At 43.8% G+C, this 15,554-nt stretch overlaps 2 protein-coding genes across 2 annotated transcripts; both read right to left on the bottom strand.

The window, feature by feature from the left end:
• Positions 1-347: 347 nt before the first annotated feature.
• On the bottom strand, positions 348-1,607 carry LOC119279023 (probable aquaporin TIP1-2). Its single transcript, XM_037560443.1, has 2 exons — positions 1,385-1,607; positions 348-1,282 (listed from the first exon to the last, which is right to left on the bottom strand). The coding sequence occupies exons 1-2, from the start codon at positions 1,515-1,517 to the stop codon at positions 657-659; spliced, it is 759 nt and encodes a 252-aa protein (XP_037416340.1). The 5' UTR covers positions 1,518-1,607; the 3' UTR covers positions 348-656.
• Positions 1,608-12,776: 11,169 nt separating this feature from the next.
• LOC119279024 (GDSL esterase/lipase At5g45910-like) lies at positions 12,777-14,856 on the bottom strand. The gene is made up of 4 exons (XM_037560444.1): positions 14,545-14,856; positions 14,234-14,449; positions 13,675-14,103; positions 12,777-13,464 (listed from the first exon to the last, which is right to left on the bottom strand). The coding sequence occupies exons 1-4, from the start codon at positions 14,789-14,791 to the stop codon at positions 13,226-13,228; spliced, it is 1,131 nt and encodes a 376-aa protein (XP_037416341.1). The 5' UTR covers positions 14,792-14,856; the 3' UTR covers positions 12,777-13,225.
• Positions 14,857-15,554: the final 698 nt, after the last annotated feature.

The following is a 15,554-nucleotide window of genomic DNA, read 5'->3' on the forward strand; positions in this document are numbered from 1 at the left end:
CCGAGCTCTTCGCGAGCCTTCGTTCTAAAAAAATGGAAGAATAAGAATGTGACACACAGGATGGGGTGCGTGGTGTGTTAAGTGTGAGATGTGACTCCCGTTTAGAGGGTTGGATCAAGATCTAACGGCTAGAAAGGCGACTTTGGCTAAACATATTTTGGGTGGCCTGGTTGGGAATCTCATTTTAGTCATTGTCTTTTCGTTTTGGCATTTTTCAATCATTGATACCCACAAGTCACACCATAGAATATGTGAAATTAATTCGATTGTACGCAATTGAACTGTCAATTTCTTCCCATCCATCACAATCACCAATGCTTACCATCACATTTAATCTACAGAAAATATGGACACAAGATTGGCAAGACATCAAGTTGGTAGGACAGACAAATACATTTGTACAAACATCAATCTTGACCATGGAATAGAAGCATTCATAATTGAGGACATACACCAAGACAAGAGATTATTCCTGACTGACTGACTCACACACACTGTTTACCCCTGAATTTCTCAAAGACACGAGAGAGGGAGAGAGAATGAAACTAAACTGGCTTGCTGATGATGACACGACGACGTACACTTGCTTGAATTTTTGAAGCGATTTCAATCTCTCATGGCATGGCGATGACGGATGGATGAAGCAGATAAGGTTTTCAGTAGTCGGCGGTGGGGAGCTGCTCGTGGGGGCGCTGGCCGATGAAGCAGATGTCGTAGACGAGGGCGGCGATGGCGGCGCCGGCGAAGGGGCCGAGCCAGTACACCCAGTGGTTCTCCCAGACGCCGGTGACGACGGCGGGGCCGAAGGAGACGGCGGGGTTCATGGAGGCGCCGTCGAAGGCGCCGCCGGCGAGGATGTTGGCGCCGACGATGAAGCCGATGGCGATGGGCGCGATGACCCCGAGGTCGCCGCGCTTGGGGTCGACCGCCGTGGCGTACACCGTGTAGACGAGCCCGAAGGTCATGACGATCTCGAAGACCACGGCGTTCCAGACGCCGACGCCGGCGGAGAGCGAGAAGGCGCCCACGGCCTCGCCGCCGGTGGCGATCTTGAGGAGGAGGCAGGCCACGACGGAGCCGAGCAGCTGCGCCACCCAGTACACCACCGCCTTGAGCAGGCTGATGTTGCCGCCCACGAAGGCGCCGAATGTGACGGCCGGGTTCACGTGCCCGCCCGAGATGTTGGCGCCCACGGACACGGCCACGAAGAGCGCGAACGCGTGCGCCAGCGCCGCCGCGATCAGCCCCGCCGGCGTCGTCGCGCCGCCGTCAGTCAGCTTGCCTGCCAGGCACAACCGGCGATCAGATCAGTACGGCGTGAATGATGACACGATGACCGGTCGATGCACCAGGAAAGGGAGAAAGAAATGGGGGTGGGCGTTACCGAAGGCCATGCCGGAGCCTGAGCCGGCGAAGACGAAGATGAGCATGGAGATGAACTCGGCGACGCCGGCGCGGAAGGTGTCCGGGTGGGACAGCTCCCCCGGGGCGCCGATGGCGATCCTGCTCACCGGCATTTTCGACGGGCACTCTTTTTTTTCTGGATGGATGGATCGGCTCGTGTCCTGTGCAGCTAGCTAGTGTTGAATTGTGTGGTGTGGTGTGGTGATGGTGTGTCGATCATGCAATGTTGGTTATATATAGCCCGGGACTGGATGTGAGGCCGGCCGGGCAACTTGCTACGGGCGGTCACGACACGACCGCTTCAACACAACCATTGCCATTTGGGATTGGGATTGGGATTGGGATCAGACTGCACACACCCCTAACCATTCTTTTTTTCTTCTGCGCCATCCATAGGCTATTTAATTCTATCACGAACAAAAAGGGCAATGCTGAGCTAGCTACATCGATCACGGGCTTGGTTTCTTTTCGGCAGCAAATAATTTGAGAAAATATGGCTATGTCAGCAGGGGCAAAAATAGGGTTCAATTCTTGTTTGGTTTGGTCTTTTGGATTTAATTTTTCACTTTTACCTCTCAAAAAAGATATTCCAAAGATGGTGCAACTCATGGGGGGGAATAGGGCACGCTGCCATGTAGTTCTAGACGCGACGCAGCCGTCTAGCTCCACCACGGACGCCGCGACACCGCGTTCTACCTCTGCGTTGGCCGCCACGACGTTACGCACTATGAAAAGGATCGGTCCTATGTTATGCGAGTTTATCCTAATAATGAAGGGTGGATTTTGTTCACTCAAAGTGAAACATCGAGTGGATACAAATACAATAAGCACACACACCCGACCTCTACATAGATATGATGCACAAGAAAAACATGCTGGCGGATAAGAAAGTCATATGATCAAAGCTATGCCTAAGAAAGAAAAAAGGAAAAGAAAACCAAGTGATCAAATCCGTGATTGATAAACTACAACAATGGCCATATCCACATTATAATCATCTAATGACACCACAAGGACAATGAGGTTCCTCATCAACAACAGTTTCACTTTGTTAGCTAAAAGAACCACAACACTATAACCAGTGCAACTATTGTTGGTCATATATCTAAATTGTTTTGGAAAAAATATGCAAACAACACTTTGTTTATCGAAACTATTTCTAGAGAAAGTTTACTGGAGGACAGTTTCCACTAAAGCATAATTAATCATATATGATTGACAATACCATGACACTCCGGTCAGCGCGATTGTTGTTCCTCATAAATATATGTCATGAACAAAAATTATCAACATTGTTTGTGCACACCTAAAATACAGTTGAATCCTACTATACCTGGCCATGGGCAGCCCGGACCGGATGGCCCGACCCGACCCGGCCCGAAAATCCCAGGCCGGGCTAAGCCCGAGCATGCCATTGGGTCGGGCTCGGGCCTGAAAATCGAGCTCGACGGGCAGATCGGGCCGGGCTCGGGCTTGCGCAAAACAGGATTTTAGCCGTAGCCGGGCTGGGCCGACTGGGCAAATCGGGTCGGGCTCGTGCTTGCGCAAAATAGGATTTTAGCTGTAGTCGGGCTGGGCCGACTAGGCCATGTCAATCTTTTTTGGGCTCGGGCCCGATTTTGTAGGCCCGACCGCCGGGCCGGGCTGGGCTCAGGCCTGGGTATTCAGCACCGGGCTTTTTTGGCCCGGCCGGCCCGAGGTATGCCCAAGTATAAATCCTACTAATGCGACCAGTGGAGCTTCAAGTTGAAGCTGGACAATTTGTGCCGGAAGCAGTGTTGTGCCGCCGACTTATACTGACCGACGTGAGGGCTCGAACCATATGGCCACATTCCATGACACCGTCGTTGTTCTGCAGCAGCGAGGAGAGGGGCGGGGAGATGGGGGAGGTAGGCGGCGGGGTGACGGAGGCACATGTGTCATTGGTGGCGAAGGCACTTTTCACTAAAGCGCAATTAATTAGATATGGTTAAAAGAACTACAACACTGCGGACAGTGAGACTATTGTTGGTCATATATCCAAATTGTTTAGGACAAAGGGTGCAAAAAAACACCTCGGATAAGTAAAAGGTGCAACTTGCGCTTTTTCACTGATTTTCTTTCCCACTAAAGCGCAATTGATCAGATATGGTTAACAAAACCGCAAAGGTACGGCCAGCTGGCCTGTTGTTGGTCATACACACATCACGAACAAAAATCGTGGGCATCTTGAACTCAATTGTGCGTACCTAATCCCGTTCCGTTGCACACGGATGAGCATAGATTATAAGAAAAAAGGTAGGAATGATTGGAGATGGACGCCACACAACTAATCCAAGAACATCACGTACGCACGCCAGTCGCCAGATAGTAAAATAGTAGAGCATGGAGCTAGTGGCAGCTCTCGTCCTTGCGCTCTACTACAAAACAGGTGGTAGAGATAGACGGCCGGACATGGACGTTTCGGCTGCTCCGGCCGCCCCAGCCGCGGGCGGGCCCAGCTGTGGATCGAGGGCGGGCCTCCCGGCCAATGGGAGCCCGCCGCGTGGAGCAACCATTGGCGGAGGAGCGTGGTGCGGCGCCGCCCAGTGACGTCGCCGGCGGTCACCACCTTTTAAATTCCCTTTCGTGTGCTGACAAGAGAAGAGAGACCGCGATCGATGTGGAGTGGTTGCGTTGCGCTGCATGCTCCGGCGGCATAGTTAAGATATGAGCATATGGTACATAGATTCTTCTCTTGTCTTCCGAATTACTTGTCTTAGATTTATTTAGATACGGATGTATCTAGCACTAAAATGAGTCTAGATGCATCCGTATCTAGACAAATCCAAAACAAGTAATTCGGAACGGAGGGAGTATATCTTATGATCAGCTGTGTGGTGTGGTGCCGCCGAAATTAACTAGCGAAAGACGGTGCTAGATTAGTGGCGACGGCGACCTTGGCCGGAATAGATTAGTTAGTGGCGACGGACGGCGACGTCGGCCGGAATCTTTCCCGTGATTAGTGGATGGAACGTACGTGTCCGCGTCTCCCTGTCGTCGGCTGTGCTCGGAACAATTATTGGGTTAGACGACGATGCAAATGTGTGTGTGAGCCAGGAGAGAACGGAGGTGGAGAGCGACCCCTAATTTGCTCTGGAATCATCACGCTGCGTTTGTCCGCTTCTCTACGTGATGGGTGTATGCGCCGCGCGGGGACAGGGCCAGGGCCAAACCGGACTGTTCATCCGCTTGCATATGCTTCTCGAATGCTCTATCACGCGTCCGGCTAACGGCGAATCTTGTTGGGAGAATGGCGGGCAGCGGCTCCTCTCAAATCTAACGAGAGATATCGCGTGGTCCGTCGGTGCCTGGGCATTAATTCCGGCATGTTTTCGGAGAAATTCGATCGTGACTCTAGTACGGGCAGAACCAGAACCAGGAAAACAGAATAGTGGATCTTTTTTCTTCTTATTCTTCTTCTACAGCGAGGAACATGATTTTCTTCTTCTTCATATACTCTGTACTTCATCTATCCTGAATTTTGCGACAAGTAATTCAGGAGGGAGGGAGTAATTTACTGAGACTGACAAGGTTTAGGTGTATAGCACCTACCACTAAACAAGGTTAATTCGCCTCGGTGTATCCACAAATCAGTATTATCCTCTCTTTTTTGAGCTGTAACATCCTCTTTTTTGTTAGACACACAAACAGCTGCTTTGCATGGTTAAAAAAAAGTGTGTTTAAGACCTTGTGCTACTCTGCCTGGTTTGAGCTTTCTTTTTCTTTTCTTTTTTGCGGGAGAACTTCCGATCTATTCATTTTCAATAATGGTAGTACAACGAACACTTGAAATAATAAAAATTACATCCACATCCGTCGACCACCTGAAGACTACTACAAGCACCGAAGCGAGCTTTTTTCTGTTATATGTTTTTGTGTTTTGGTTTGAGCTTTATTAATTTAAAGTATGGTGCAACTTAGGTCTGTGTCTAAAAAAAAGAGTACTGACCATCTAAAATATGTATATTTTTTCTCTCCCAAAAGATGAAGAATGAACTTCGTTCTGCATGAAAAATGGAATATGTGTCTCTCTTTCTCTTCTGTTAGTTTCTTTTATTTTTTGGGACCTGATCGAATCAGTATCATGTATTCAGGTTGATGTTCTAGGCTTCTAGCCCACTTTGAGACACCGAGTAGAAAGAGCGGCCACTTGCATGCCCACTTAGGTAGGAACAAAAGCCCACTTGGTCCAGCTCTCTTAATTTGTTCCTTTTATGGGTTGGGCCTAGCGACAAGGACCTTCTATTTTCCTGGCCAGCCGACCCACTTCAAACTCAGCCCATGATCCATGACTCAACATAGTCCCTCACCTCGTTTTTTAGAAGCTTTATTTTTATAGGCAAATCTCTAAGTATTGGTTAACTTCCCTAGATTATCCCACTTCATGTGCTCAGGGAAAAGTAACATCCTTAATTCGGGTGCGCCTATGTCCCCCCCTTATAGCGAGATGTAAGGTAGCATGATCGCGACGCGACATGGGCCGGCCCAGGTGTGCGGGAGGCCACATGCAACAAGCAATATCCTGCTTTTTTCTTGGTTTTTTTTACTTCATTGTTTTCATTTTTTCTATTTTTCACTCTTGTTTATACTTTTGAAAAGTAACATTGTTTTTTTGTTTTTCAAATGTTTTATGTAACATTGTTTTTGAAAATGTTAATCAATTATTTGAAAAATGTGAAATATGTATAAAACATACAATGTGTATAAAAAAATTGACCATGTATTTGAAAAATGTTAAACATGTATATAAATATATCCATGTTGTATACAAAATAATGTACAATATGTATGGAAAAAGTAGACACATAAAAATATAAGTTTTAAAAAATGCTAATCATGTATTTAGAAAATGTTAAACATGTAAATAAAGTGTGACTGATGTATACATAAAATCTACAAGTTTATGAAAATCTAGATATCAAATATAAGTGATGAAAAATGAAAATCGTGTACTTGGAAAATGTTAAACATGTATAAAAACATGTTGCTGATGTCTACAAAAAATGTACAAATGTGTATAAAAAATAAGACATCAAAAATCATATGATTGAAACAATATTAATCATGTATTTTAAAAATATCCGTACAGTTGAAAGAAATTATATTACCAAAGAAAAAAATGTTCAACATGTATTTGAAAGAATGTTGACCATGTATTCGAATAACTGTTTATAACATGTTTTTTAACAAAAAAAATATGCATCATTTATTTGAGAAATGTACAACGCATATCAAAAAATGTTTCATGTGTACAATAAAATGTACACTCTACACTGCAAATAACTAGACATGTGTTCAAGAAAACCAAAAAAAGATGAAAACTGGTAAAGAAACATAGGAAAAAACGATAAAAGAACCTAACAAAACCAAACTGTAACGAAGAAAGAAGCAAAACCGGGGAAGAAACAAAAGAAAACCAAAGAGAAAAACCCGTAGAAAACAAAGAAAAGAAGAAAAAAAATGAAAGATGAAGAAAAATGAAAAACCATGAAAACTGGGAAAGAAATAAAAAAGGCAAAGTAAAAAAGAAAAAAAAAGAAAAATGAAACAAATCATAGAAAAATCATAGAAGAAACAAGAGAAAACCGAAGAAAAAAGGAAAAAATCTCCACTACTATTAAACAAGCGAGTTGTGGTAGAAACATTAGATCTCGGCCACATATCTACCATTCATCAATGGACTGGATTTCTCCAATGTTGTATCACATCAAATTCACATACTCCCTCCGTCCCGAAATAAGTGTCTTGAGCTTAGTATAAATTTGTACTAGAGCTAGTATAAAGTTGAGACACTTATTTTGGGACAGAGGGAGTATTTACTATTTATTTCTAATCATCTCCAAACCACCTTAATTAGGAATTGTTGCACCTTAATTATTCCATCACTAGAAAAAAAAATCGTCACATCATGTACCTACATCATCTCCATCTCCACTACTAACAAAAGCGCGAGTTTAGTGAATGCAACAAATCCTGATCACGAAACAAAAACACCAACACACCAGATCTTCCAGATGATGTATCCCAACGATCACTTGGGGTTTTCTTTCACGAGAGAGGCACGGATTTGCTTTCATGAGAGGTGCAGTTTTGTTTCCACGACAGGCACGGTCGTGCCTCTCGGAAACAAAAAACACTTTTTTTGCTTCCGCGAGAGGCACACCCATGCCTCTCGAAGACAAAAAAACACCTTTTCTCTTCTTCTTTTTTACTTTTGTGAGAGGCACGGTTTTGCTTCCACGAGAGGCACGGCTGTGACTCTCGGAAACGAAAAAAAACACGTTTTCTCTTTCTTTTTCCTTCCGTGAGATGCACGGATTTGCTTCCGCCTGAGGCACGGCCGTGCCTCTCGGAAACGGAAAATAACGCATTTTCTCTTCTTTTTTTCTTCCGTGAGAGGCATGATTTTGCTTTCATGAGAGGCACGGCCATGCCTCTCAGAACAGAAAAAAAATGTGTTTTCTATTTTTCCTTCCACAAGAGGCACATCCATGCCTCTCGGAAATGGCTTTCCGAAAGGAAAAAACGTGCTCCCAATTTGGTTTTGTTGTCTGGTTTATTTCTTGAAAAAAATGGTTCGTCAAAACCTATCAACATGGGGTCTAGTTTTGAAGATCTCAGTGCAAGGAATTCAACGGTGAAAACGGTTTGAGATTTGGATGCATGGTCTAAGAGATAAAACATTTTGAATACACGGATGTACGAGAAAAGATAAAACTCCCAGGTTGCAACAAGAGGCGCATATGCAGTGCACACTTGTCGCAACGTGGGGAGATGGGACTGATCTTTGGAAGGAGTACTTCCCGATTAATGATTTCAGAAGTATTGGCATTCACACAGAATGGAAGGCCATCGATGCCCCGCCATCCCTGGCACCGAGTTTCTAGGCGTTTAACCGAGCGTGCAAATGGAGCCACGGCAAACGGCACAAACCTATTCGTAAATGCAGCAAAGAATGATACCTAAGTGATGATGGAGGTGGCAGAGAGGCGGTGGGAGACTAGATGGTGCACTTTAGCAAAGGTGCTGGCGAAAAGGAGGTGCCAAGTTTGTAAGGTGATGAGGTGAATGACTATTTCACCAACGATACAGACGGCGAAGAAGAGGGGGAGTAGTGGGCTCGTGAGCTTGCCCGGCAAGCCAACCATGAACTCCCACACGGATAGCCTTAGGGCTTTGCACTCGCACACCTGAATTTTTTGAAGGGATGAGCTCATTAGCGTCGGCTATAAAAGGAATAGTCACGCTGAATACAGCAACAAAGCGCAACCATTGCAGCAACAAGATGGCACGAAATGATTGCCTCACAGAAGGGGAAATTTCTAGCTAGATCCATGGCGGCAACATCACATGGAATCTAGATCCGACTGAAATCAGTAGCAGACGAGATGGATCTAAGTGGAACATGGCCTAAGGTTCTTCATCAACAACACCTTAACTTTGTTAGTTAGAAGAACCACAACATTACGCGCAGTGTGACTATTGTTGGTCATATATCTAAACTGTTTTCGGGGGAAAATATGCAAAAAAAACATTTTGGCTAAGAAAACAAATGCAACTTACACTTTTTCAATAAATTGGAGTTGCATTTTCCACTAAAGCGCAATTAACATATATGATTAACAAAACAATGACACTACAGCCATCGCTGTTGGTCATATAAATACATCACGAAAAAAAGAATGTTAGCATCATTTGTGCGTACATATAATCTAGCCAAATCCTACATATGTGACGCGAGGATGTTAAGTTGAAGGTCATCAATCTATGCCAGAAGCACCACTAGGCGGTGAGCGTACACCGATTGGTGCCCCGGCCTGGACAACACGACCACGTTCCATGCCACTGTTGCCGTCTACGACGTTGAGGTGAGGGGCATGGAGATGGGAGAGGTAGGCGGCCAGGTGAGGAAGACGCCGCCCCAGCTATTGGTAGGGCCATGCATGATAGGCGGGCATCCCGGCCAATGGAAGCCCGCCACATGGAGGAACCACTGGTGGAGGACCGTGGTGCTACGCCACCCAGTGATGTCACCATGGCCGCTTCTGGTTCGGCGGTCTTCACCTTTTACAGTTGTTATTTACACATTTTGATAAAAAATATGAATGAAATTTGCACATTTAGGAAAAATAATTCATTTAACTAAATTAAAATAGTGTTACATGCAAAATTTTATAATTATATGGCAATAAAAAATTAAACAATTTCCTAAAAATATATGAATATTTTTTGAATACATGATAACTATTTTTAAAATATATGATGAACATTTTATAAGTACACTCTAAACCATTTTAATTCATAATCCATATTTTGCGGAAACTATGAATATTTTTCAAATAAGATAAATATAGTTAATAAAACATGATAGCCGTTTTTAATACATGACTAAAATCTATAGAAAACACTGTAAACATTTTTCAATACACGATAAACTTTTTTTAGTACATGATATACATATTTTCATGCGGGGTGAACACTTTTTAAATATATCATAATATTATTTAGTACATAATGAATTTTTTTAATACATGATAAAAAAATAGTACAAGAAGAAATTTAATAAATATTTGAGAATCATTTTTATTAGATCATAAATATTTGTTAATAAATGGTGAATATAGTTTCCACATAAATGTGCCTTCAATAAGGGCCAATATTTTTACAATAAAATTATTTAGTTCTACATGATAACTTTGTTAAGTACAACGTCGAACATTTTTGAAGTAGACAGCACACATTTTTCCAATACATGATGAACATTTCTAACCACATAATGTATATTTCTAATATGCCTAACTATTTTCTTACAATATAAATTATTATGTAAAACATGGCAATAAAAATAAGACATGATGAACAAAGTTTAAGTACATCATAAATATATTTCATATGTCGTAAAAAAAATTAATCACGAAAAACATTATTTTTAAACATGTGATAAAAAAGAACCGAAGAAAAGACAAAAACATCAATGATAAAAACGAGAAAAGAGAAATATAATAAAAAATAAAGAAAAAGAAGATGAACAATAGCAAGAAAATGGAAAATGAAATAGAAGCGTTAAAAGGAATGAACAAGCAAAACCAGTGATTGGAAGTACAACGGAGAACAAAATGGATGAAAACAAACTCCAGAAGTAATCCGCACAAAAAACACGCGGAAACACGCTACCCGAAGAAACAGGGTAAAACCCGCTAGAAAGCCAAAGTAACCAAAGAACCCAATATTATAAATATCACTGGTTTTCACCGTTTCCTCGGGGTAGAAATCATGTGCTTCCACAAATCAGGTGATCTCTAACTTAAAAAAAATACGTTTAAATATTTCAAAAAATTACAAAACAAAATGTGAGTATTCACAGATGTGTCTACAATCTATCGAAACTTAAAATCAAATTGAAAATACACACAGTGAAGCAAAAAAGAAAAATCTGAACGTGAATAGTGTCAAATTGTTTTTCTTTTTATACTATTCATGTTGATTTGTCTTATTTTTTCTCAATGTATATTTTGATTGGTGGGGCAATTCATCCTCAGCGGGCTCCCCCCAGAGGGCTAAATCTGGCACAAACTTCACTATATTAGCGCAATTATGCTCATGGTAAGTAACTGCCTTATGCAGTGGAATCCTATTTGCCCTTAAAGTGCCCAAGTTAATTAATACAAGTTCCTCCTACTATTTGGCGCAAGAACAAACAACTACTACTTGGCGCACATCCCCGCCCTTTGTACGTTTTGAATGGCGAGGAGGCCCTCGATTTTGGGAAGCTTCCCAGGCCGTTTTGGGGAACTTCCGGTGGTTTTTTATTATTTATTGGTGACGGTTTCTTTTTATTTTTCCCTTTCCTATCTTTCTTTTTTTTCAATGCGTACACCTTTTCAAATTTATGAACTTCTTTTCATGAAATTTTTCTCAAATTTGCGAACTTTTGTATTTTTTTGTGAACGTTTTCCTTAATTTCGTTAACTTTTTCCCCTCAAATACATGAATATTGTCAAACTCGCAAACAATATTTCCAAATTTGTCATTTTTTCATTAGAATCCTGAATTGTTTTTCAAATCCATGAAATAGGTTAACTTTTTTCAAATTCGTGATTTTTCACAATTTTTTTTGTCAAACTCATGATTTGTTTTTCATGCTTGTGGCTTTTTGTCTTATGCGTGAACTTTTGTAAAATGTAAAATGCGCCAATTAGGAGCTCTTGGCGCCAGGCGCCTAGTACCACCCTCACTAGATCCTAAGTGGGGATGCTGGCCCATGTTATCGCTCCTGCATCAGTTATGAAAACCTTCTAGAGGTTCCCTCTGTTTTCTTGACTAGGTTTTCTCTGGTTTTTGTTTTCAACGTTTTTTGTTCAGTTTTGCTGATTTTCTACCTTTCTATATTTCTATTTCGTTTTTAGAAAAAAAATCATATTTTTCAAAATTCTTGAAGTTTTCAAAATTCAATTTTTTTTCCAAAATTCGTGAAGTTTTTTAAAAGTTGGTTTATAAACATTTTTAAATCCTCAACCATTTTCAAATTCATGAATGCTTTTTAGATCCATGAATATTTTTCAAATGTGTGAACTTCGTCTGAGTTCACGATTTTGTCCAGACTTCAAGAAAACTGGTTTGCTATCAATTCGGTTTTTTTACACCAAAATAGCAGCAACAGAACCGACATGCGACCATTTTTTTAAGGTAGCATACCATCTTGCCCTGGGCATTCCTTGCATCGCGAGGCGAGTTTGTGCACTGGCCCACTACATGCCGTGCGCGAGCGCCTGCGCGCTAAAACAGGCGTTGAATTGCCTAAAAAACAGGTGTTGAACGCGCCGATGAGGAGGTCTTCTTTACCAGCATTCATATCGGCTATAAGCGGCATGCATGAGCCTCCACACCCATTTGTAGCCTTTGATTCTGTTTTATTTTCTAATTATACGGGAACTAATTATTGGGAAAACTGAAAATACTAGGTGATCATACTCCAGATTTTTTGGAAAACTCTACATTGATAGAAGATTTCCTTTGGAGCTGTGTCGCCAAAATGCAGGAGAGAATCATATTTATAATAGGTGACTTTTCTTTTTGTGAGAAATTTTTAATAGGTGACTTGATTCTTGAAAAAAAAATGAATTACTCCCTGTTTTCTTTGTAATTGGGCGTTTCCTAACTGAGTTTCGCCTTATCTGATTGGACTCTCCTCCTATACACCTTGTTTTTTTTTTAATTTTTGTTCAAGCAACCTTTCAGTCTAGCTTCAACACACGCGGCTGCGTGGTAGGAGTACTGAAAGTTTCAACACGATTATGTACCCGGTGCCGATAGAATGTTGGCTAGTTTTTCAGACAAGAGCAACATCTCAAAACAGGTTTTTCCCCGTGTTATAAATAATACTCAAACTGCCGTACAGATACAAGATGGTAGGGAAATCCCAAAACAAGCAAACCAAAAGGAAAAAAAATAGACAGCCAGGGGTAAAATCTGTCAGAACTGAAAGTAGGGCTAAAAAAAAGGGATTTAGTCTCTTTTCAGGTGTTCATTTTAGTATAACAAGAATGCTAGACAATTTGCACACGAAATGGTATAGCATTGCCTTGTCAGTGAAATAATAACAAAATTAAATGTACCATTTGAAGGTAACACTTCGTGTTCACCTTGTCTTTTCTGCAAAGATTAAAATACTAAAGCTTTCCACCTAAAAAATTACAGGTAGAATTTTGATGTGACCATAAACACATATATTTTTTTTGGATTTTTTGACATTTGAGAAGAAAAAAAACATTTCCACGCGCGAGCCGAATTGGATTTCCGGTTAATAGACCATATCATTGCGGACGACGCTGGCGAGGGGTGGGTGCGCGTAGGGGCCCTTGAGCCAGGTGTTGGCGATGAAGCGGTAGGGCGCCTCGGTGAGGTGGATGCCGTCCCAGCTGACGTGTGCGTCTGGGTCATCGCACACCGTGGCGCCGGGAAGCCCACACGACGAGCTCATGTTGTAGTTGTACGGGCCACCGCCGCCGCAGCACGCCCTCAGGGCTCCCTTCTTGTACCCTGCAGTTGCAGTTGGCCACAAATCTCGTTATTACATTACACATTACTATCTTGGACAAATAAATGCTCTGTCCTTAAAGTTGTATTCTTGAAAAAAAAAGCAGAGCAGAACTGAACACACACACACACACCAGCAGTAGGAAAGAAGGAAAGAAGTAGGAATCAAATAAGGAACAAGACATTGGGGGTGTGGTTGGGAGGGGGACTGACCGTAGAGGTGGGGTGTGCGTGCGAATTGGATGTAGGGGGTGTAGTAGTCGGCGTAGATGATGCGGGAATCCGGGCGGCGGCGCTGGAGGCTGTCGAGGGCGACACGGAGCACGGCATTGTGGTAGAGGGCGACGCCGTTGAACTTCTTGAGACAGCCGGTGCGCGGGTCGTAGTCGCTGCGGTCCTCGGACGGGTACATGGTGAGCGTGATCGGGATGCACCCGGCGGGGAGGTTGCCCGGCACGAGCACGTGCCGCGCACCCTCGTCGAGCAGAGCCTCGATGCCGCCGATGATGGACTCCACCACCTTGGGCACCATCTGGGTCTTCACCTTGTCCAGGCTCCACTCGGCCTTCCACGCGAAGCTGTAGTCGTTGCCGCCCAGCTCGCCGAACACGAAAAGCGCCTTCCCGAAAAATTCCTTGCACTCTGCATTTTTTTATATTTTTTTTTGGTGATGCTATTCAGTGAACGTTCATAGAGGGAGCATGGCAAAAGGAACATTTTTCAGGGCAAGAAAATTCAGAACCGATGTATCGATCGGCGTTCATTGAAATACCTTGCGGGGAGGAGCAAATGGTGTCCTTGACCTCTTGGAACCACTCGAGCTGGCAGTTCATGGAAGTGTTGAAGGGCGGGATGCTCCACACGTTGTTGTCCCGGAAGTACTTGAGGTCCAGCGCGGTGGCGCCCATCACCGCGAAGTTGGCGCCCTGGCTGAAGTTGGTGCCCTTGTTCGCCGACGGCGGCAGCAGCGGCACTCCCAACGCCTCGGCTGCCGTGCATACATACATCAAATCAATCACCTGTCAATCATCCATTTCGACTGACGTTTACATGTTGGATCGAGACGGCAGAGAAGGTACGCACCGAGGAAGTCGATGACGAGACGGCCGTTGGAGCAGCGGGCGTAGGGCGGCGGGAACTTGGGCATGTTGGGCAGCTTGCCGGAGTTGATGATGACGAAGTTGCCCGTGTCGGAGAAGGAGTCGCCGAAGCTGAATATGGCGTTGTAGTACTGCGGCAACGGTGCCGCCTCCGCCGCCATCCAACCGGCGGCCAGGCACAAGAGGATGCGCCACGACGGCAACCCCAAGAACCCCCTCGTCGTCTCCATGGTCACAGCCAGGCCAAAGTTGGCCCCTCACGAAACAGTGTGCGGAGGAAACAAGACAAGGGAAGAGGAAATGGGACAGCTACAAGAAAAGGCGTGCTTAGGGGGTTGTTATATAGCGGGGCACATGGATTACAACTTAAGGTCTCTCGTTTTTTCCTCCTTCTTGGTCACGGTGCACAACTTAAGTCCTTGGTCACGGTGCACATGGATTCACCTAGACGGAAGGAGTACTATAGGGGCCTCGACGACGCCCCATGAAATTACCAGTTTGTTAATCACGGAAGCCATGGACTTTCGTGAGGATCCCCACATGGTTCCGAGCCGCGCAGTTTTCCATTGACAATCGCTCCCGCATTACGTGGTGCATTAATTACCACGCTCCCTGTCGATCGTGATCTGGATGCGCTTAATTAGCGCTTAATTAACCAGGGTTCCTCGCTGATTCCATGAAAGAAAAAACAACATCATCGCTGACACTTCTTGCTTCTGGGGAAGTGTACTCTATGATGCACCTTCATGTACCACTCAATGATGAAGAAAAAAGAAAAGGAGAATTCATCTGAGCAGGGCTCCAGGGTTAGAGTCAATGGGAAGAAGGGATCATACGTGGTGATACGGCAGGGCACGTTGTAGAGAGAGGGGCAGCACTCACACTCCCCAGATAGGTACTAATTATTGGAGATTTGGCTATCCCTATCTAGCTACGATGACTTGGCCAGACACCAAAACGTATCTCCCCCCATCATTTTTTGAACGATAACAG

Source organism: Triticum dicoccoides, chromosome 3B, assembly GCF_002162155.2.
Source record: "Triticum dicoccoides isolate Atlit2015 ecotype Zavitan chromosome 3B, WEW_v2.0, whole genome shotgun sequence".
Lineage (NCBI taxonomy): Eukaryota > Viridiplantae > Streptophyta > Magnoliopsida > Poales > Poaceae > Triticum > Triticum dicoccoides.

What these genes read in the sequence shown, in the direction of transcription:
- LOC119279023 (XM_037560443.1), bottom strand. Translation starts at nt 1,517, where the DNA reads ATGCCGGTGAGCAGGATCGCCATCGGCGCCCCGGGGGAGCTGTCCCAC. An exon ending in AGGCTCCGGCATGGCCTTCG is followed by an intron (nt 1,283 to 1,384) that starts GTAACGCCCACC and finishes TGTGCCTGGCAG; the next exon opens with GCAAGCTGACTGACGGCGGC.
- LOC119279024 (XM_037560444.1), bottom strand. Translation starts at nt 14,791, where the DNA reads ATGGAGACGACGAGGGGGTTCTTGGGGTTGCCGTCGTGGCGCATCCTC. An exon ending in CATTTGCTCCTCCCCGCAAG is followed by an intron (nt 14,104 to 14,233) that starts GTATTTCAATGA and finishes AAAAAAATGCAG; the next exon opens with AGTGCAAGGAATTTTTCGGG. An exon ending in ACGCACACCCCACCTCTACG is followed by an intron (nt 13,465 to 13,674) that starts GTCAGTCCCCCT and finishes CTGCAACTGCAG; the next exon opens with GGTACAAGAAGGGAGCCCTG.